Here is a 19,420-nt window from a genome sequence, read left to right on the forward strand (position 1 = left end):
GGCACTATGGGGATTTGATTGATGGAGGCTGGTTTTAAGCTAGAGGAATGGGGGTTAGATCTTTGGGGGGTGGGGTGACTTCCTGGCAGATACGACGCGGCCCAAGCGGGAGTATGAGATAGATGGCCGGGATTACCACTTTGTGTCGTCCCGGGAGAAAATGGAGAAGGACATTCAGGCACACAAGTTCATTGAGGCCGGCCAGTACAACAGCCACCTCTATGGGACCAGCGTCCAGTCCGTGCGAGAGGTGGCAGAGCAGGTAGGACCTGGCGGGCACCTAGTCCTCTTCCTCCCCTCTCCCCACCCCACTGCCTCCCTCCAGCTCTCTCTAACTCTCTCTCTCTCTGTCTCTTTCCCTGCTGGGTCTCGACTCCGCTCCTCCACCTCCTTCTCCTCTTGGGCAACTCTGTCTGACCACCTGCTCTCTGCCCCTGCTCTCTCTCCCACCTGCCTGGCTTCCTGACCCCAAACTCCCCACCACCATCTGGCCTCTTTCTCAACCCACTCCCTCCTCCTTGCCCCATTTCTCCTCTTCCCGTGGCCTTGTTTTTGGTGGCTTGGCCTTCCCCACTGGGTCCCTCCCTTTTCCCTGACTCCCCTCGGGCCCTTTCCCCTGCCTCACCCTTTCCTGGGGCCCCACTCCCCTCTCCCACTCCTCTGCTAACTCCTTTCCCTTTCCCGATGCTCCCCACCCTGCCCTCCCTCCCTCCACGGCTCCTCTCTCCATCTGCCTCCCTCCCATCTGTCTCCTTGTTCCTTCCATCTGTCTGTCCTTTGTCCGTCCTCCCCTCCCTCCTCCCTCTATCCTACTTCCTTTCTCCTTTTTCTTGGCTTTCCTTCCTGCCTGTGTCACCTCTGCCTTGTGCACACCGCCCCATTTGCTGCTGCCCTGGCTCTGACACCCTCTCTTGGGTCGCTGCCTGCCTGGTGCTCCTCCCTTTCTCCATCTTATCCTGTCCCTGCCCTCTCCCCACGCTCTTCCTCTTCGTCTTCCCTATCCTTTCTCTCTCTGTCTTTTACTCTGTCCATACCCTCTTCCTGCCTGACTCTCTGCCCCATGTTTCTTGACATCCATGTCACTCCCCCTTGGCCAACCTCCCATTCCCCACCTCTCCCTGTCCTGTGTCCCTCCACACCGCTGTCTGTCCTTTCCTGCCACCTGCTGGCCCCCCTCCGCCCACCCTGCCTGCCCCCAGGGGAAGCACTGCATCCTTGATGTCTCGGCCAATGCCGTGCGGCGGCTGCAGGCGGCCCACCTGCACCCCATCGCCATCTTCATCCGCCCCCGCTCCCTGGAGAATGTGCTGTGAGTATGGTCCTGGGGGCCTCCCCTCTGCTCCCCCACATATGTGGCCCTGGGCCTCACAAGGCCTCTGCGGTGAAACTCTTCCTTCAGAACCCTGGACAGCGGTCCCAGCAGCCCCTGAGGGGGATCCCTGGAACCCAGGGATCCATGAGGACCTGGAATCCAGGAGACCTGGAACCCAGAGAATTCTGGCAATCGGGCCTTTCCCTTCCTTTCCTGCCTGGGGCTAGACAGGACTACATCTCCCAGCAGCCCCTGGGGCACACCAGCTGGGGCAAGCCAGGGCCTCCAGGGCTGTTGGGAGTTGGAGTCCAAATCCCATCTGTGGGGCTGAAGGCTGGAAGGATGAAGCTTGGGAGATGGCCCTGGAGTAGCCACACCTGACTGGGGTGGTTGTGGGTGGGGGCTTATCTGTGGCCCCAGAGGATATTGGGAATTGTATTTTTTTTTTTTTTTTTTTTTTGCTGTGTGCTCCAAATAGGAGAATACTAGTTGCAACTTAACATCCCTGGATAGAGGAGGTGAAAGTCAGGGTCAGGTGGGCCCAGTCTCAGGCCTGCGCTCCCTCCCGCTTCACAGAGAGATTAATAAGCGGATCACAGAGGAGCAAGCCCGTAAAGCCTTCGACAGAGCCACTAAGCTGGAGCAGGAGTTCACAGAGTGCTTCTCAGGTGAGGCTACGTAGGGCACCTTTGCTCGGATTAGAAAGCACTCCCCCCTCAATCCCAGTGGATGGCTTAGAAAAAAAGAGGTGCACCCCTGTGGGCAGACACGGTGGCTCACGCCTGTAATCCCAGCACTTTGGGAGGCCGAGGCGGGTGTATAACCTAAGGTTAGGAGTTCAAGACCAGCCTGGCTAACATGGTGAAGCCCGTCTCTAGTAAAAATACAAAAAGTAGCTGGGTGTGGTGGTGGGTGCCTGTAATCCCAGCTATTCGGGAGGCCAACGCAGGATCACTTGAACCTGGGAGGTGGAGGTTGCAGTAAGCTGAGATTGCGCCACTGCACTTTAGCCTGGGTGACAAGAGTGAAACTCCATCTTAAAAAAAAAAAAAAGGTGCCCCAGTGAGCGGGTGCAGCCCCATGGCTCATGGCTTGGAGAATTAGAAAGAGATGCCCCTTCCTCTGGGCTGCTGCTACCCCCTTGGCCAGGCATCCTCTGACCCTTGGCCTCACTCCCTGCTCCACCCTACGCCCAGCCATCGTGGAGGGTGACAGCTTTGAGGAGATCTACCACAAGGTGAAGCGTGTCATCGAGGACCTCTCAGGCCCCTACATCTGGGTTCCAGCCCGAGAGAGACTCTGATTCCTGCCCTGGCTTGGCCTGGACTCGCCCTGCCTCCATCTCCTGGGCCCTTGGTCTGGACTGAATCGCCCAAGCCCTTGGCTCCCCCCGGCCTCCCTCCCACCCCTTCTTATTTATTTCCTTTCTAACTGGATCCAGCCTATTGGAGGGGGGACACTCCTCTGCATGTATCCCTGCACCCCAGAACTGGGCTCCTGAATGCCAGGAACCTGGGGTCTGGGGGGGAGCTGGGCTCCTGGTTCCGAGCCCTTGCTCCTTAGGACCCCCACCCCTGCCAGCCCCCAATGCACACACAGACCCACCGGGGGCCACCTGCCCTCCCCCATCTTCTCCCACACACATTCCAGAAGTCAGGGCCCCCTCGAGGAGCACCCGCAGCAGGGATGCAGGGCCACAGGCCTCCGCTCTCTCCCGAGGCAGGTCTGAGGTCACCCCTGCCCTCATCGTAATTCCCATGTCCCTTGATTTCTCATTTATTTTTTCCACTTTTTTTCTTCTCAAAGGTGGTTTTTGGGGGGAGAAGCAGGGGACTCTGAGGCGGGCCCCCTGCCTTCCACACGCCCCCCACCTTTTTTCTTTGCCGGTTTGCATGAGTGGAAGGTTTAAATGTGGCTTTTTTTTTTTCCTGGGAATTTTTTTTTGGGGAAAAGGGAGGGATGGGTCTAGGGAGTGGGAAATGCGGGAGGGAGGGTGGGGGGCAGGGGTCAGGGGTTGGGTGTCCGGGAGCCAGAGAAGACTGGAAATGCTGCCGCCTTCTGCAATTTATTTATTTTTTCTTTTGAGAGAGTGAAAGGAAGAGACAGATACTTGAAACTCGGTGTGTGGCCTGGTTATTTGGGACCTGGGTGTGGAGGGAGACGGGCACAGGGATGGATGGGTCAGGTGGTACACCCCTCCCCCTTCTTCCCTCCAAACCAGAGCAGTTAGAGTGGCCTGAAAAACGGGCCATGGAGATAACTGGCATATCAAGGAACTAGACTTGGTGAAGATGGCCTGTGAAGGGCTGGAGCTCTGTCCAAAGTCATGACAGGCCAGAAAGAGGAGGCTGGAACTCGTATGGGACCTTGCAAACTTAGTCGAGCTCTGATCCCCCCCTGGGCTGTCTCAGTCCTGTTGGGTAGCACAACAGTCCCTAAAGGAAAATAGAGAGGAAACTTTCTTCATTCATGTTCATGGATCTGTGGACAGAGCGAGGCTCTGGGAATGATCTTTACAGAGGTTTGCCGATAAGAAATGCTGTGTGAATATACACTGGGTTTCTTTATGCCCTCTCTTTTTTTTTTTTTTGAGATGGAATCTTGCCCTGTCGCCTAGGCTGGAGTGCAGTGGCGTGATCTCAGCTCACTGCAACCTCCGCCTCCCAGGTTCAAGCGATTCTTCTGCTTCACCCTCCTGAGTAGCTGGGACTACAGGTACACGCCACCACACCCAGCTAATTTTTGTAATTTTAGTAGCGATGGGATTTAACCATGTTGGCCAGGATGGTCTCAATCTCCTGATCTTATGATCCACCCACCTTGGCCTCCCAAAGTGCTGGGATTACAGGTATGAGCCACCATGCCTGGCCTCTTTTTTTTTTTTTTTTTTTTTTTAATGAGATGGAGTTTCACTCTTTCATCCAGGCTGGAGGGTGGTGGTACAATCTTGGCTCACACCACCCCTCCCCCAACTCCAGTTCAAGCGATTCTCCTGCCTCAGCCTCTGGGATTATGGGCACCCACCACCACGTCTGGCTAATCTTTGTATTTTTAGTAGAGACGGGGTTTTTCCATGTTGGCCAGGCTGGTCTTGAACTCCTGACCTCTGGTGATCCACCCACCTGGGCCTCCCACAGTGCTAGGATTATAGGCTTGAGTGACTGCACCTGGCCTTAATGACCTATCTCTGTGGGAAAGAGCTGAGGCAGCTTTGCAAATAATGAGGGTAGGAAAATAAGAACCTGAATGCCAAAGATTAAAACAGGAGAAACAAATACTAGTTATGAGGGTAAACATGATCTCTGAGTTTCCTGATCGCAATGGCAATAAAGGGAAATGGTCGATTACCTAGTTCTTTAGTATAAGGGAGAATGAATTTTAGTTCCTTTAGGGAATCAGATTTTCCTGGCCCTAAGTCCTAACTGAAGCTTCTCAGATCCTGCTGTATGGAATGATGACTCTCAGCCTTCTGCCTTCTTCATGTGTTTGGCAAGCTCCCAGCAGGAAGGTCTCAGCTGTGGCACAGATGAGCCTTTGGGGGGCACCTGCTGGGGTACCATTCCCTTCTCTCTCATTCTCAGGGGCTCCAGTGGGTAAGGCTGAGGAAGAAGGCCCTAAGAGTTGTGGAGGTTTAATCCCAAACAGTGCAAAAAGGCATTTTTTGTAGCCAACCCTGACTAAAGTTGAAGGGGTGGTGATTCTGTGGAGGGTGTAGCCACCCAAGCCTAAACTAGTCCCGGAATAGAGGAAGAGATCGCTGAAGGGGTGTCACTTCAACCAGTAGCTGTGAGTTGCCCTGCAGGATTTTCTATTCAGGACCGAGTCCAACAGGATCCTGGGGATGGGGACCAGGGGTCTGCATTTCTGGGAAGCTCCCGGAGGGGTGATTTGGATTTCTTGCTGGGTGGAGGAGCACTGCTTCAGAAGATGTTTTTCAAATAATCCTTCTCTTAGCTTGGTTCTTTGTAATAACAGATGGTTTTAGGCTGTGCTAATATTCTCTACCGTGGGCTGAAGGGAGAAATTTAGGAGCTGAGGAAGGTATGTGCAGGTAATGTGTTTGTGTGTTAAACTGAAAGGGGTAGAATCACATAATTTGCATGCATTATATTATTATTTGAGACAGAGTTTTGCTCTTGTTGCCCAGGCTGGAGTGCAATAACGCAATCTTGGCTCACCACAACCTTCACCCCCTGCCTCAGCCTCTCAAGTAGCTGGGATTACAGGTGCATGCCACCACTCCCTGCTAATTTTTTTCTATTTAGTAGAGATGGGGTTTCACTGTATTGGTCAGAATGGTCTGGAACTCCTGACCTCAGGTGAGCCACCCACCTCAGTCTCCCAAAGTGCTGAGATTACAGGTGTGAGCCACTGCACCTGGCCTGCATACATTATTTTGTAAATCATAATTAATACACCTACCTGACAAAAATTTAAATAAATATAGAAGTACATGTTATTTAGAACAAGTTCCCTCCCTGTTTCACTCCGCGTATGATTCCTCAGGGGAAGCACAGCTGCAGCTGGCACTATATTCTTCCAAGTCCGTGGAGAACTCTTCCCTGGCCGCTTGAGGAGGCAGTGTAACTTAGTGGACTAGAGCCCTGGGCTCCCGAACAGATGTAGGTTCAAATCCTGGCTCCTCTTCTCCCCACCCTTTTTATTTCTTTCAGCAAATACTTGGATGTTCCTTGGAATGAGGCAGTCAGTGTTCTAGATATTGGAAAGGCAACGTCCCTGTCCTTAGGGAACTTTGGGTCCATCTAGTGGGATGATAGACTATAGGGAGTAAGTGAACACGGAACGTTTAGGACAATGATGGATGCTATTAAGCAAAGAAATAGCCCTTGTTGGTTTAGGCCAAGCAGCCAGGGAGGCCCCTTGCAGCATCATTTGGGTTGAGGCCTGAATGATGAAAAAGACTGGGGTGGTGAGAGTGTGTCAAGTAGAGAGAACAGTCTGGAAGGAATTAATTTTTTTTTTTTTTTTTAAAGAATCTTGTTCTGTCACCCAGGCTGGAGTGCAATGGTGTGATCTTGGCTCACTGTAGCCTCTGCCTACTGGGTTCCAGTGATTCTCCTGCCTCAGCCTCCTGGGTGGCTGGGATTACAGGTGAACGCCACTACACCCAGCTAATTTTTCTTTTTGACATGGAGTCTCGCTCTGTCACCTAGGCTGGGGAGCAGTGGTGCAATCTCGGCTCACTGCAACCGCCACCTCCCGGGTTCAAGCGATTCTGCTGCCTCCACCTCCCGAGTAGCTGGGATTACAGGCGTGCGCCACCACGCTCGGCTCATTTTTTGTATTTTTAGTAGAGATGGGATTTCACTGTGTTAGCCAGGTGGTCTCAATCTCCTGACCTCGTGATGCGCCCACCTTGGCCTCCCGAAGTGTTGGGATTACAGGTGTGAGCCACCGCGCCTGGCCTAATTTTTGTATTTTTAGTAGAGATGGGGTTTCACCATGTTGGCCAGGCTAATGTCAAATTCCTGACCTCAGGTGATCTGCCCGCTGGCCTCCCAAAGTGCTGGGATTACGGGCGTGAGCCACAGCGTCCGGCCGGAAGGAATAAATTTGAAAGGTTGGAGGACAGAAGGAGGCCACTGGGGTGGAGTAGGGTGGGGGACAGAGAGAAATAGGAGATGTGTCAGAGAAGTAGAGAGGCTGGCACAGAGGACTTTCTGTAGATTTATTCGGAGTGGCATAGAGGCTGCTGGAAGGCTGTGGAAGGAGCACTGGGGTTTGTCCCGGAGCAGGTTACTCTGATTGTGGAGGAAAATATACAGCAGGGGGCAGTGGAGAGCCAGCTAGGCTGTCACTGGGGTTAGCAGGAGGGATGATGGTGGAGTCACTGTCACTTTGGGGAGGGCGTCACCTCTCTAAGCCTCAGTATACCTAGCTGTAAAATGGGAATAACTACCTACCTTTCTGGACACCTGTGAGGAGTAAAGGGGATGTACATGTAAAGCTCTTAGCACAGTGCCTGACGGATGGTAGAAAATGGTAGCAATTTTTGTCATTGGCCTGTTGGTCTATTTTCAGATGTGGACAAACCCAAAAGTTAAAGCCTGGAATCATTTGGAGTTTTAACAAGTTTTACCCTCAAAAAGTAGGAAAGAGGCATAGAGAGGGTCCTGGGTCACAGAATCCTGGCTGTCCCAAGGCTGAAAAGATGGGTGTGCCAGGGGTGGGCAGAGTGGCACTGGGGAGGAGAGAGCTGGGGGGAGAAAGACCCTACTGGAGACTGGGAGCTTGGATTCCCACTCCTGCAGGCAAGCTTCTTGTCAATTGCAGAGATGGGATATTGAAGCCCTTGGGGTAGGTTGTGTCAGTTTAGATTTAAACTTGTGCACAGAGGGCCGTCTGCTCCTTTCAGCCCTGGTGATTCCCCTCTTCCCTTGCCCTGGTGCACAGCCCTCCAGCCTGAGATGCTAGAGGGTAACATTCCTTTTCCTCAACCTCCCCTGCTTCATCTCAACCCAATTCCTGCTCAGCCTCTTCTAGTCATGGGGCCATTGCCCTCTTTGGAAAGTTCATGAAGAGCCTCTGCTTTGCCCTCCTTGCCTATTTGTTCAGGCATCTCTTCTTCAGATCTGCGGGTGTCAGACTCCCTGCAGGTCTGGGGTGCCCAGAGGCAGGAGGTCTAGCCCCAGCCCTTGGGTGGACAGGCCCATCTGAAACATGAGGCTGGAAAGTCCTTCGAGAGGGCCGGTAAGGACTAAGGGAGCTCAGAACCCTCCTTCTCCACAGCCAAGGAAGGGACTGTCTCAACTCAGACAACCCCCTGGGCCCCCAGCACTCTCCCAATGAAGTTGCTAACCTCCCTCCAGGGTTTGGGGAGAGACATCCTCTGCCATCCTGATCCCAGTTTTCCCTTTTTCTCCTCCTCCTACACTGGAAGAGGCCTTGGAGGTCTAATGCAAGTCTTGGCTGTGTTGCTAGTGAGAATAATGAAAATAAGATCTGCTAGCACGTGCTGAGCACCTGGTGTGTGTCGGCGCTGTGCTAGGTGCTTTTCTTTTTTTTTTTTTTTTTTTATGGAACGCTTCACGAATTTGCGTGTCATCCTTGCGCAGCGGCCATGCTAATCTTCTCTGTATCGTTCCAATTTTAGTATATGTGCTGCCGAAGCGAGCACTAGGTGCTTTTCATTCATTATCCCATTCAACCTTGATGAGCACTCTCAGCTGGGCATGAACCCACTTTCCAGATGAGGGCGAGGTGGGGCAGGTCTGACTGATGGAGGGCCTCAGGCTGCTTCCACTGGATTAGCATCCTTCCTGGAGCCTCTGGCCTTCAGCAAGCTTCCTGCTCAGAAGCCACCAGCCCTCTTGCTTCCAGCCCCTTCTCTGTTTGCCAGCTGCTCAGGCCTCCCTCAACCTGAAAATACTCCCCTCTTCCTGACTTACCCCCATTGGAAGTTCATTCCATTCTGTCTCCCTGGCATTTAACGTGATAATCATGGTCCCCAGAGCTGACCCTGAAGCTTGGATGACTGGCAGTCCTGGGCACTTTCTCCTGCTTCTCCCACTGGCAGGGACTGTCCTGGGCTGCCTCCTTTCCACCATGCCCTCTCACGGGGCGGGGTCGACATGGGGCACTTTGCCACAGCTGGACCACGCCCATGACTCTGCTTTCAGAGGCTCCTGCTTATAAGTCTCTTCAGACTCCTAATCCATCTACAGTAGCCTCTGGACCCCGGGCAGGTGTCCCACTGCCCCCTGCCTCCTGGACCCCTCCCGACTGCACATTCAGTAGCTACCAGGTCCACTTCATTCCTTTGCTAAAAATCTGCTCATATAACCCTCCTTGTCTGGCTTCCGGCCTCACAGTTTCTCACTGAGACCAACTCAGCAGGTTCCTGACTGATCTCCCTGCCTCTGGGTCAACCACCTCTGACCCATCACCCACTCCAAGGCCAGGTTGTTGTTAAACCCACAAATCTGACCTCACCACTGCCCTGACTGCAACTTTTTTTTTTTTTTTTTTGACAAAGAGTCTCACTTAGTCACCCAGACTAGAGTGCAGTGGCACAATTGGCTTGAACCGCCTCTCGAGTTCAAGCAATTCTCCTGTCTCAGCCTCCTGAGTAGCTGGGACTACAGGCACGTGCCACCACGCCCAGCTAATTTTTGTATTTTTTATTAGAGTCGGGGTTTCACCACATTGGCCAGGCTGGTCTTGAACTTCTGACCTCATGATGCACCCGCCTCAGCCTCCCAAAGTGCTGGGATTACGGGTGTGAGCCACCATGCCTGGCCAACTGCAACTCTTTATGGGCCTTCACAGTCTACAGTCTTTAAACTTTGTTGATTATATGTCCCTGTCAATATGTTTTTGGGTACGTGTTCCCCCAATATCTATTCACTCACCTATGACTCCTATGTGCGTTTTGGTAGCCAGTCTTCAAGATGGCCCTCAGTGAGTCTTATCTCCTGATACTCACACCCATGTGGCCTCTACTCTCCCATATTGAGTATGGCAACTCTTTTTAATCCTGTGTGACCAATAGGATAGTGTGGAAATGATGGACTGTTACTTCTGAGGCCAGGCCATATATGAAATTGTGCTCTTGGATCACTTGCTCTTGGGGAGAGCCAGTTGCCATGCTGTGAGGAAGCTCAAGCAGTCCTGTGGAGAGACCCATGTAATGAGGAACTGAGGCCTCCTGCCAACAGCCAACACTAACTTGCTGGTCACATGAGTGAGTTGCCTTGGCAGTTGATGTTCCAGCCTTGTGCAAGTCTTCAAATGAACATAGCACTGACTGACATTTTGACTGCACCCTCATGAGAGGCTGTGAGCCAGAACCAGTTGGCTAAGCTGCACCCAGATTCCTGACCCTCAGAAATGGAGTGAGATGATCAATATTCATTGCTTTAAACTGCTAAATTTTGAGGTATTTATTTTGCAGCAATGGATAACAAATACCATGTATATACCACTGTATGAATCTATTATATACATTATAAAACATATCCTCACTGGGCACGGTGGCTCACATCTGTAATCCCAGCACTTTGAGAGGCCAAGGCAGTGGATCATGAGGTTAGGAGATCAAGACTCTCCTGGCCAACATGGTGAAATGCTGTTTGTACTAAAAATACAAAAATTAGCTGGGTGTGGTGGCATGTGCCTGTAATACCAGCTACTCAGGAGGCTGAGGCAGAAGAATCGCTTGAACCCAGGAGTTGGAGGTTGCAGCGAGCTGAGATCATGCCACTGCACTCCAGCCTGACGACAGAGCAAGACTCTATGTCAAACAAAACAAAACAAAACAAAACCCAAAAAACCCCAAAAAGCTATACAAAAATATATCCAAATAGAAATCTAAAGGAAAGGGATTAAAAATGTATTTGTATATATTTTAATATTTTCTTCCCACTCTCCTAATAGATGATCTTGTCATCCCCCCAAGGTGCATGTCCCCCATTTTGGAGACCTCTGTGCTTCTGTAAGACATTCCAAATGCCTTCCCCTGGGATTCAAGGCCCTCCTAAGGGTGGCCCAAGCTAATTCTTTGACTAAACTCCTGACTTTCTGGTTTATCTTCTCCTTCTATTCCCCCTACCCAGTCCTTCTTGCTTATTACCAGCGATAAAATCCTACCTTGGCCAGGTGCAGTAGCTCACGCCTGTAATCCCAGCACTTTGGGAGGCCGAGGCGGGAGGATCACTTGAGGTTGGGAATTTGAGACCAGCCTGACCAACATGGTGAAACCCCATCTTAACTAAAACTACAAAATTAGCCAGGCATGTTGGTGCATGTCTATAATCCTAGCTACTTGGGAGGCTGAGGCAGGAGAATCATTTGAACCCAGGAGGTGGAGGTTGCAGTCAGCCGAGATCGTGCCATTGCACTCCAGCCTGGGCAATAAGAGTGAAACTCCATCTCAAAAAAAAAAACAAACAAAATCCTGCCCCTTCTACAGGAGATGATAGGGCTCCCTTAGCCTTTGCTGGATTTCCCTGGAGGAGGATACTCAGGTTTGGAGTCCAGCCTGCGCTGTCGGAATTGCTCTCTGACATGTGTGGCGTTCCAAAGGAAAGTGTCCTCAGAGGGGACAGAGTGGTGGCTTTGTGTGAAGTGTTGTCAGCAGAATTTGAAAAGTGGCCTCTTGGCCAGGATGGTAACTCATACCTGTAATCCCAGCAGCACTTCAGGAGGCCAAGCAGGGAGGATTGCTTGAGCCCAGGAGTTTGAGGTCAGTCTGGACAATGTAGTGAGATGGATGGGAGTGGGGGATGGGCGGCTAAGGCAGAAGGATGGCTGAGCTGGGGAGGTTGAGGCTGCAGTGAGCCATGATGGCACCACTGCACTCCCGCCTGGGCAACAAAGTGAGACCATATCTCCAATAAAAGAAAAGAAAATAAAAATAAAAATAAATAGAATAGAATAGAATAAAATACAGCGTTCTCCCAAGATTCCATGCTCTAATCCCTGGACCCTGTGACTGTGATGCACTGTCACTCTCATGATTATGTCATTTCTGTATAGATGAACGTTCATGACCATATACATATATATATATTATATATGTGTGTGTGTGTGTTATATGCAGTTGATTTTACAATAAGATTATCAAGGTGGGCCTCACTTAATCACACAGCCTGCCTGCCCCCCACACCTTTTATTTTGAGACAGCTCTGTCACCCAGGCTGGAGTGCAGTGGCAATCTCGGCTCACTGCAACCTCTGCCTCCCGGGTTCAAGCGATTCTTGTGCTTCAGCCGCCTGAGTAGCTGGGATTACAGGCGTACACCATCAAGCCTGGCTAATTTATTTTTTATTTTTAGTAGAGACAGGGTTTTGCCATGTTGGCCAGGCTGGTCTCGAACTCCTGACCTCGGGTGATCCGCCTGCCTTGGTCTCCCAAAGTGCTGGGATTACAGGAATGAGCCACCACGCCCAGCCAGGCGACCACTATTCTGACTGACATAATGTAGGTTCATTTGCATGAATAAGCCAGATTGTAAGTGGTTATATTAGAGGAGGTTTAATTAACAGCCCAACAGTCAACAAAGTCACCGGCCATTGTCCCAGCACATGTAAACGACATGGTGGTTTTCAGGACACAAAGGAGGCCACATACAGAGTTGTCACATTTTATGTAAGGGATGTGCTTCTGAATATCTCATGTAATTGAAAACTCAAAATTCAAGCCTAGTTTTCTCACTGGAATGACTGTAAAGTAGGATTTGTGTGACTTCACATTTGCACCTAAGGTGAGACTTTTCATTATTATTATAATTATTATTATTTTGAGACAGTTTCACTCTTGTCACCCACACTGGAGTGCAATGGCGCAGTCTGGGCTCACTGCAACCTCTGCCTCCCAGGTTCAAGCGATTCTCCTGCCTCAACCTCCCAAAGAGTTGGGATTACAGGCACACAGCACCATGCCCCACTAATTTTTGTATTTTTAGTAGAGAGAGGGTTTCACCATGTTGGCCAGGCTGGTCTCAAGCTCTTAACCTCGGTTTCCCACAGTGCTGGGATTATAGGCGTGAGCCACTGCGCCCAGCTGAGACCTATCTTTAGTATTGCCTGATTTCAAGTGAGCATAATTCAAATTTACATGGCCCTCTCTGAAGCCCTGTGGAGCTGTGAGGGGCCATGGTTTAGCATCTCTGGGACACTGGGGCACAGCTGTGTCAACTGGATGAGATCCTGGCTCTGGATGTGGTTCTGGGGCCCAAACACAGTGACTGGAGTCAGGCTGCCCAGGTTCTAGTCCACCCTTTGCTGCTTCCTTGCAGCATAACCCTGGGCAAGCTCTTACCTTCTGGGGCCTTAGCTTTCTCATCTGTGAAATCGGACGTGCTCTGGGAATCATGAGAGAAGTTCCTGAACACAATGCCCTGGGGCCCACAGTAGCGCAGTGAGTGGAGGTTCGATGGCACCTGTCGCAGTGGAGGCTCTCCTGCCTCTCCCGGAGCCACCCCTCATGCTGCTTGGAGGACTTTACTCCCTAGGAAGGCCAGGAGAGGGAAGCAAGTCAGGCCAGAGCTGGGGACCCTGGGTCAGCCCCACAGGAAACTAGGCCTGTGGCTCAGGCGCCAGGGTGACAGGCTTGGATTGGGCAAGAGCAGAGAACCGGTCTCTCTGACCCTGTTCAGGGATATTTGGAGGCACCAGTAATTCTGAGAAATGTAGAGGCAGGAAGTGAAACAGGGAGGGAGGGGGAATATGGCCAGTCCCATCCCAGCCCCTCCTCGCCTGGCACCCTTCCCAAATGGTGCACGGAAGAGTGAGGTGACTGGTGCGTGTGAGGGAGACCACGATTCTCCCCCTCCCTGGGGAGGAGAGCAGAGGCAACCCATCCCCCACTCCCACCCCCACGCTCCCCTAAGTTCCAATCCACTTCCACCTCTGTTTACTGTCCAAAGTCCTGGGCACTGGAGATGCCAGGTTTGACGTGCTTGGACATACAGACACTCAGACACGGAGAAACGGGGGCCCAGGGCCCTCCTATGGACCCTGCCCGCTCCCCTCCCATCATCCACGGCTGTCCGCCCACCCCCATTCTCCAAGCTTCAGCCCCCTCCTTAGCCCGGCACCCGTACTGCACTGAAGAACCTGGGAGTCAGACCTTGAGAACCTGAGCAAGTAAAATGGGAAGGGAGGCAGCGGGAGGCTGGCTGCGGGTGCAGTGGTGCGGAGGGAACCCAGGGTGTGTTGGGGGATTCTGGGTGGGAAAACATCAGAGGATGAATTCTGGATGGCCGGCCTGGGAGGGGATGGAGGAAAGAAGAAGGGTCTTAGCTGGGTGTGGTGGATCATGCCTATAATCCCAGCACCTTGGGAGGCTGAGGCGGGTGGATTGCCTGAGCTTAGGAGTTCGAGACCAGCTTGGGCAACATGGTGAAACCCCATCTCTACTAAAATACAAAAAATTAGCCATGTGTGGTGGCATGCACCTGTAGTCTCAGCTACTCTGGAGGCTGAGGCAGGAGAATTGCTTGAACCCAGGAGGCGAAGGTTGCAGTGAGCCGAGATCTCGCCACTGTACTCCCACCTGGGCCACAGAGCAAGACTGTCTCCGAAAAAAAAAAAAAGAAAGAAAGAAAGAAAGAAGAAAGGTCTCCATGGAGCTGTCAATCAGATGGGAGTAAAGAGATGGACCCCACATTCCAGCTCTAGGCCTGGTCAGCCCCCATCTCAGCCCCAGTCTCAGCCTTGACTCAGCCCCAGGTCCAGCGCCAGCCCTATCATGACCAAGGAGTATCAAGACCTTCAGCATCTGGATAATGAGGAGAATGACCATCATCAGCTCAGAAAAGGTGAGGGCGACCTTTCCTGCCTCTGCAAGGTGCGAATTTGGCAGCTCTGGCCCCTCAGCCACAGCTCCTACTCTTGCCGGGAGGGAGAGTAGCTCTCTCTCTGGGTCTGTCTCCCTCCCCCAACACTGGGAAAGACGTTCGAGCCGCCCCTCTCAGGAGAGGTACAGGGTGTGAGGTTGGAGTCCCTTTCTTGGGGACAGGTGCCCAAAGCTTTCCTGTGCCTCCTGGCCCTGGAGGGTGGACCCCTCGAGGGGTGTGGGAACAGCTGGAATCTGGAGAGATGAGGTCACTATCTGCTTCCTATGACAAAATCAGGTCCCCTCTTCGTTTCCCCTTCCAACACCACCCAGGGAGCCCTGGTGGTGTGTGTGTGTGTGATCAGTGATCAGTTTGGTGAAGGGGGATGATTTCTGCCAAGAGTCTGAGTATTCTCCGAGGGGGGATGAAGGGTCTCTGACCTGAGGGAGAACGAGACCCTCTTGCTTCAAAAACAAATCCCCCTTGACCTATTTCTTTGTCCTCCCAGCAAGGAATGTTGTTTAGGCCGAGCAAGGATGAAGTTCTTGGGGGATCGGGTGTAGCGCGCTTTGACGGAAGGAGGGTCCACGGGGGAGGAGAGCGGGCAGGGAGGCCCCCACCCTCCAACCCTCAGAGGACAGGGCTAGCGTGTCTCTTCCCGCGCTGGGTGGAAGCGCTCTGAGGGCCAGAAGGCTACTGCACCTTCTCCCCCTGCACGCAGCCAAAGACGAGTGGAATTCATGACAGAGAAAGAAACCTTCCTCCTTTCCCCACTTTCAGTGGAAGCAGCGACTCCCCTGGCGCGGGCCACTCAGTTGCGTTTCAAGGCGGGGGAGGAGTGGGTGGACTGAGGCTCCGGGATCGGCTGCAGTGACGTAGTCCTGCCATTAGGTGTCAGCAACAGCTCAGGGCCTCGGTGGGATGGGCGGCTCAGCGCTTCGCCCGCGTCCCCAGCCCTCTTTCCTCCCCGATTTCCAGTCGCCTCTGGCCTGGCAGGGTCGCCCACTGCCCGCATTTCCTCGTGTACATAGTTCCTCCTAGTCTACTGGGGCGCTTTAGCTTGCCCTCCTTTTAGGACCCCCGAGCTGTGCCAGGCTCCCCTCTGTCCCCGCGACCCTGACACCCCCTCGTCCTGCAGGGCCGCCTCCTCCCCGGCCCCTCCTGCGGCGTCTCTGCTCCGGACCTCGCCTCCTCCTCCTGCTCTCCCTGGGCCTCAGCCTCCTGCTGCTGGTGGTTGTCTGTGTGATCGGATCCCAAAGTGGGTGCCCCAGGGGTGGACAGGGAAGGTGGCTATACTGGGGGGTGTTGACGGGGCACCGTGGCGGGGGAGTGGTGGGTGCAGGGGTGGTGGACATAGCCCTCCCATTTTGTTCTCTCTGCACCCTCTTCTGGCCAGACTCCCAGCTGCAGGAGAAATTGCGGGCCCTGAGAGCGACATTCAGCAACTTCACAGCGATCACTGAGGCCCAGGTCAAGGGCCTGAGCACCCAGGGTGAGGGCGCTGGGGCCAGGCTGGGTCTGGGTCTGGGTCTGGGACCGGGGCCGGGCTGGGGCTGGGGCTGGGGCTGGAACTAGGGCTGAAACTAGGGCTGGGATTGGGGCCTGGGCCGAGGCTGGGGCCGGGGCCGGGCTTGGGGGGCTGGAGCTGGCGCTGGGGCCTGGCTGGGGGCTGTCGGGGCGCTGAGCAAGTCTCTCCCCCAGGAGGCAATGTGGGAAGAAAGATGAAGTCCCTGGAATCCCAGCTGGAGAAACAGCAGAAGGACTTGAGTGAAGGTCAGAGAGGGAGTGTGGATGGCTGTATGTGAGTGTGAGTCTGTGTGTGTACGTGTGAGAATGTATGTGTGTCAGTGTATATGTGTGAGAATGTGTGTATGTGTTAGTGTGTGTGAGAATGTGTGTGTTGCATGTATGTGTAAATATATGTGTAAATGCATGTGAGAGTATGTGTGTGTTGTGTGAATATGTGTTTTATGTGTGTTGTGTGTGAATGTGTTGTGTGTGCATGTGTGAAGGAGTTATGTGTGTTGTGTATGTGTGTGTGTGTAGGGGTGAGAGTGTTGTGTGTGTAGTGTGTGTAGTGGGTAGGGGTGTGTTGTGTAAGTGTATGTGTGGGTGTGTTGTGTGTATGTGGGTGAGGGTGTTAGTGTGTGTGTGTATGTGTGGGTGAGGGTGTGTTGTGTGTGGAAGTGTTTGTGTGAGGGTGCGTTTTGTGTGTGTTTTGTGTTTGCGGGGGTGTGTTTGCATGGGTGTGTTGTTAGTGTGTGTTGTCTGTGTCTGGGTGAGGGTTTGTTGTGTGTGTTTGTGTTTGAGAGTGTGGGTGAATTAGTGTTGTGTGTGATTGTATGTGGATTAGGGTGTGTTGTGTGTGTGAGTGTGTTTTTTGTGTGTGGGTGAGGGTGTGTTATGTGTGTTGTGTGTCTGTGTGAGGGTGTGTTGCGTCTGTGTGTGAGGATGTGTTTGTGTGTGTTGTGTTGTGCTTGTGGGTTAGGGTATGTTGTGTGTTTTGTGTGTTGTCTGTGTGTGTATGTGGGTTAGGATGTGTTGTGTGTCTGAGTGTGTGAGGGTGTGTTGTGTGTGTGAGGGTGTGTTGTGTGTGTGTGGGTTAGGGTGTGTTGTGTGTCTGTGAGTGTGTGGGGGGAGGATGTGTTGTGTGTTTTGTGTGTTGTCTGTATGTGGGTTAGAGTGTGTTGTGTGTGTGATGGTGTATTGTGTGTGTTGGGTGAGAGTATATGTGGGTTAGGGTATGTTGTGTGTGTGTTTCATGTTTTGTGTTGTCTGTGTATGTGGGTTAGGGTATGTTGTGTGTGCGTGTGCATGTGTGTGAGGGTGTGTTGCGTGTGAGGATGTTTTGTGTGTGTTGTGTATGTGGGTTAGGGTGTGTTGTGTGTATGAGTGTGCATATGTATGAGGGTGTTTTGTGTGTGTTGTGTATATGTGGGTTAGGGTGTGTTTTGTGTCTGTGTTGTGTATGTTGTCTGTGTATGTGGGTTAGGGTGTGTTGTGTGTGTGTCTGTGGGTTAGGGTGTGGGGTGTATGTGTATTGTGTGTGAGGGTAGGTTGTGTGTGTATTTGTGTGGGAGTGTGTGTGTGTGTGTGTGTGTGTGTGGTGGGGGGTCTCTCAGGCCAACTCCACTGCCGTTAGTGGCACTGCGATTGGTCCCAGCGGGAGGATGCGGGGCTGACCTCGTTCCCCTCCCCTCGTTCTGCGTCTCCGCAGATCACTCCAGCCTGCTGCTCCACGTGAAGCAGTTCGTGTCTGACCTGCGGAGCCTGAGCTGTCAGGTGTTGGCGCTCCAGGGCAATGGTGAGGAGGCCAGCCTGGCCCACTCGCGGCCTCCCCCGCGCCCCCGGGCAGCGCCTCAGCCCCTGCGCCCCGTTTCTTTCTCCCGTTCAGGCTCGGAGAATGCCTGCTGCCCGGTCAACTGGGTGGAGCACGGGCGCAGCTGCTACTGGTTCTCTCGCTCCGGGAAGGCCTGGGCCGAAGCAGACAACTACTGCCGGCTGGAGAACGCGCACCTGGTGGTGGTCACGTCCTGGGAGGAGCAGGTGAGGGCCCCCGACGGCCTGGGAGGCTGGCTGGCCTCAGGAAGAGATCACCACCACCTGCCTCTTCTCTCCTCAGAGATTTGTCCAGCATCACACAGGCCCTGTGAACACCTGGATGGGCCTCCACGACCAAAACGGGCCCTGGAAGTGGGTGGACGGGACGGACTACGAGACGGGCTTCAAGTGAGTGCGCGCCTTCCCTGGGTCTGGGTCCCGCCGCCTTCCCGCCTGTGGCCCTGGGTGGAGGTGTCTTCAGCGACCTGGCTGCGGGTCCGACCTCCTGGGGGCCACAGCTGGCTCTGTCCCCAGGAACTGGAGGCCGGACCAGCCGGACGACTGGTACGGCCACGGGCTCGGAGGAGGCGAGGACTGTGCCCACTTCACCGCCGACGGCCGCTGGAACGACGACGTGTGCCAGAGACCTTACCGCTGGGTCTGCGAGGCAGAGCTGGACAAGCCCAGCCAGGAGCCTCCTCTCCCTTAATTTATTTCCTCAATGCCTAGACCTGCCGATGGTGTCCGGGACTGGGGATCCGCCCAACTGGGGGCCTCTTGTGCTTTCTCGGCGCTTTGCATCTGGGATTTCAAGGGAAGGGGAAGGACGGTGTCGGAGAAACGTCGGTGATGTTTGGATGGTGGGGAGCTTGAAACCTGGGGCGACTTCTGCAGTTTGCAGGTTATCATTGTCAACTTTTTTTTTTTTAGAGTAAAAAGAAATATACCTAAACGTTCTACGAGTTGTCTGGTTATTGGGGATTAGGAAGCAGGATGGATTGGTTGGCATTAGGAAGCCTGGGGAGGGCACTGTGGCATCATGAGAACTGTGTGGGCTTTGGGCCAGAATGGCCAGACTTTGTTATTTACAGATATGTGAGTTTGGGCAAATTATTCTGTTTTCTGTGTCCCAGCTGTAAACGAGCCATCTTACTGGAGGACATTGTACTTGGAGCAATAACCTCAGGAACAGAACCACCCAATATATGTATGTGTGTGTATGTATATATATATATATATATATATATGGAGAGAGAGAGAGAGAGAGAGAGAGAGAGAGAGAGAGAGAGAGAGAGAGATGGTGTCTTGCTCTGTTGCCCAGGCTGGAGTGCTGTGTCGCGACCTCAACTCACTGCAACCTCCACCTCCTGGGTTCAAGCAATTCTCCTTCCTCAGCCTCTGGAGTAGCTGAGATCACGGGAGTGCAACACCACACCCAGCTAATTTTTGTATTTTTAGTAGAGACGGGGTTTCGCAATGTTGGCCAG

At 53.0% G+C, this 19,420-nt stretch overlaps 2 protein-coding genes, 1 long non-coding RNA gene and 1 other non-coding gene across 18 annotated transcripts in view; 2 read left to right on the forward strand and 2 right to left on the reverse strand.

Moving 5' to 3' along the window:
• DLG4 (discs large MAGUK scaffold protein 4) overlaps window positions 1–3,428 on the forward strand; it is a 29,484-nt gene extending 26,056 nt beyond the window's left edge. For all 11 annotated transcript variants that reach the window (XM_032280520.1, XM_032280518.1, XM_032280519.1 and 8 more), the window contains 4 exons: window positions 90–262; window positions 1,200–1,309; window positions 1,889–1,980; window positions 2,509–3,428. In XM_032280520.1, coding sequence (XP_032136411.1) covers window positions 90–262; window positions 1,200–1,309; window positions 1,889–1,980; window positions 2,509–2,615 — 482 coding nt within the window. In that variant the 3' untranslated portion in view covers window positions 2,616–3,428. The remainder of the gene's footprint in view (window positions 1–89; window positions 263–1,199; window positions 1,310–1,888; window positions 1,981–2,508) is intronic.
• LOC116553245 lies at window positions 3,365–13,451 on the reverse strand. The gene is made up of 2 exons (XR_004269674.1): window positions 13,094–13,451; window positions 3,365–3,747 (listed from the first exon to the last, which is right to left on the reverse strand). It is a non-coding gene; the product is annotated as an uncharacterized LOC116553245 (long non-coding RNA).
• On the reverse strand, window positions 8,344–8,450 carry LOC116553519. The gene has a single exon (XR_004269772.1). It is a non-coding gene; the product is annotated as a U6 spliceosomal RNA (small nuclear RNA).
• Window positions 12,395–18,886, forward strand: ASGR1 (asialoglycoprotein receptor 1). Of its 5 annotated transcripts, none has more exons than XM_032280546.1 (9): window positions 12,395–12,536; window positions 14,500–14,594; window positions 15,751–15,870; window positions 16,009–16,104; window positions 16,314–16,385; window positions 17,830–17,916; window positions 18,007–18,158; window positions 18,235–18,341; window positions 18,468–18,886. In XM_032280546.1, exons 2-9 carry the CDS (start codon window positions 14,525–14,527, stop codon window positions 18,640–18,642), a joined length of 879 nt encoding a protein of 292 aa, XP_032136437.1. In that variant the 5' UTR covers window positions 12,395–12,536; window positions 14,500–14,524; the 3' UTR covers window positions 18,643–18,886. The 5 variants fall into 5 exon arrangements, with proteins under 5 accessions (XP_032136437.1, XP_032136435.1, XP_032136433.1 ...); XM_032280544.1 differs by lacking the exon at window positions 12,395–12,536 and adding an exon at window positions 13,547–13,920; XM_032280542.1 differs by lacking the exon at window positions 12,395–12,536 and adding an exon at window positions 13,680–13,920 and having other exon boundaries at window positions 14,449–14,594.
• Window positions 18,887–19,420: the final 534 nt, after the last annotated feature.

Source organism: Sapajus apella, unplaced genomic scaffold, assembly GCF_009761245.1.
Source record: "Sapajus apella isolate SASKATOON/1434 unplaced genomic scaffold, GSC_monkey_1.0 scaffold12, whole genome shotgun sequence".
In the NCBI taxonomy this organism is placed as follows: domain Eukaryota; kingdom Metazoa; phylum Chordata; class Mammalia; order Primates; family Cebidae; genus Sapajus; species Sapajus apella.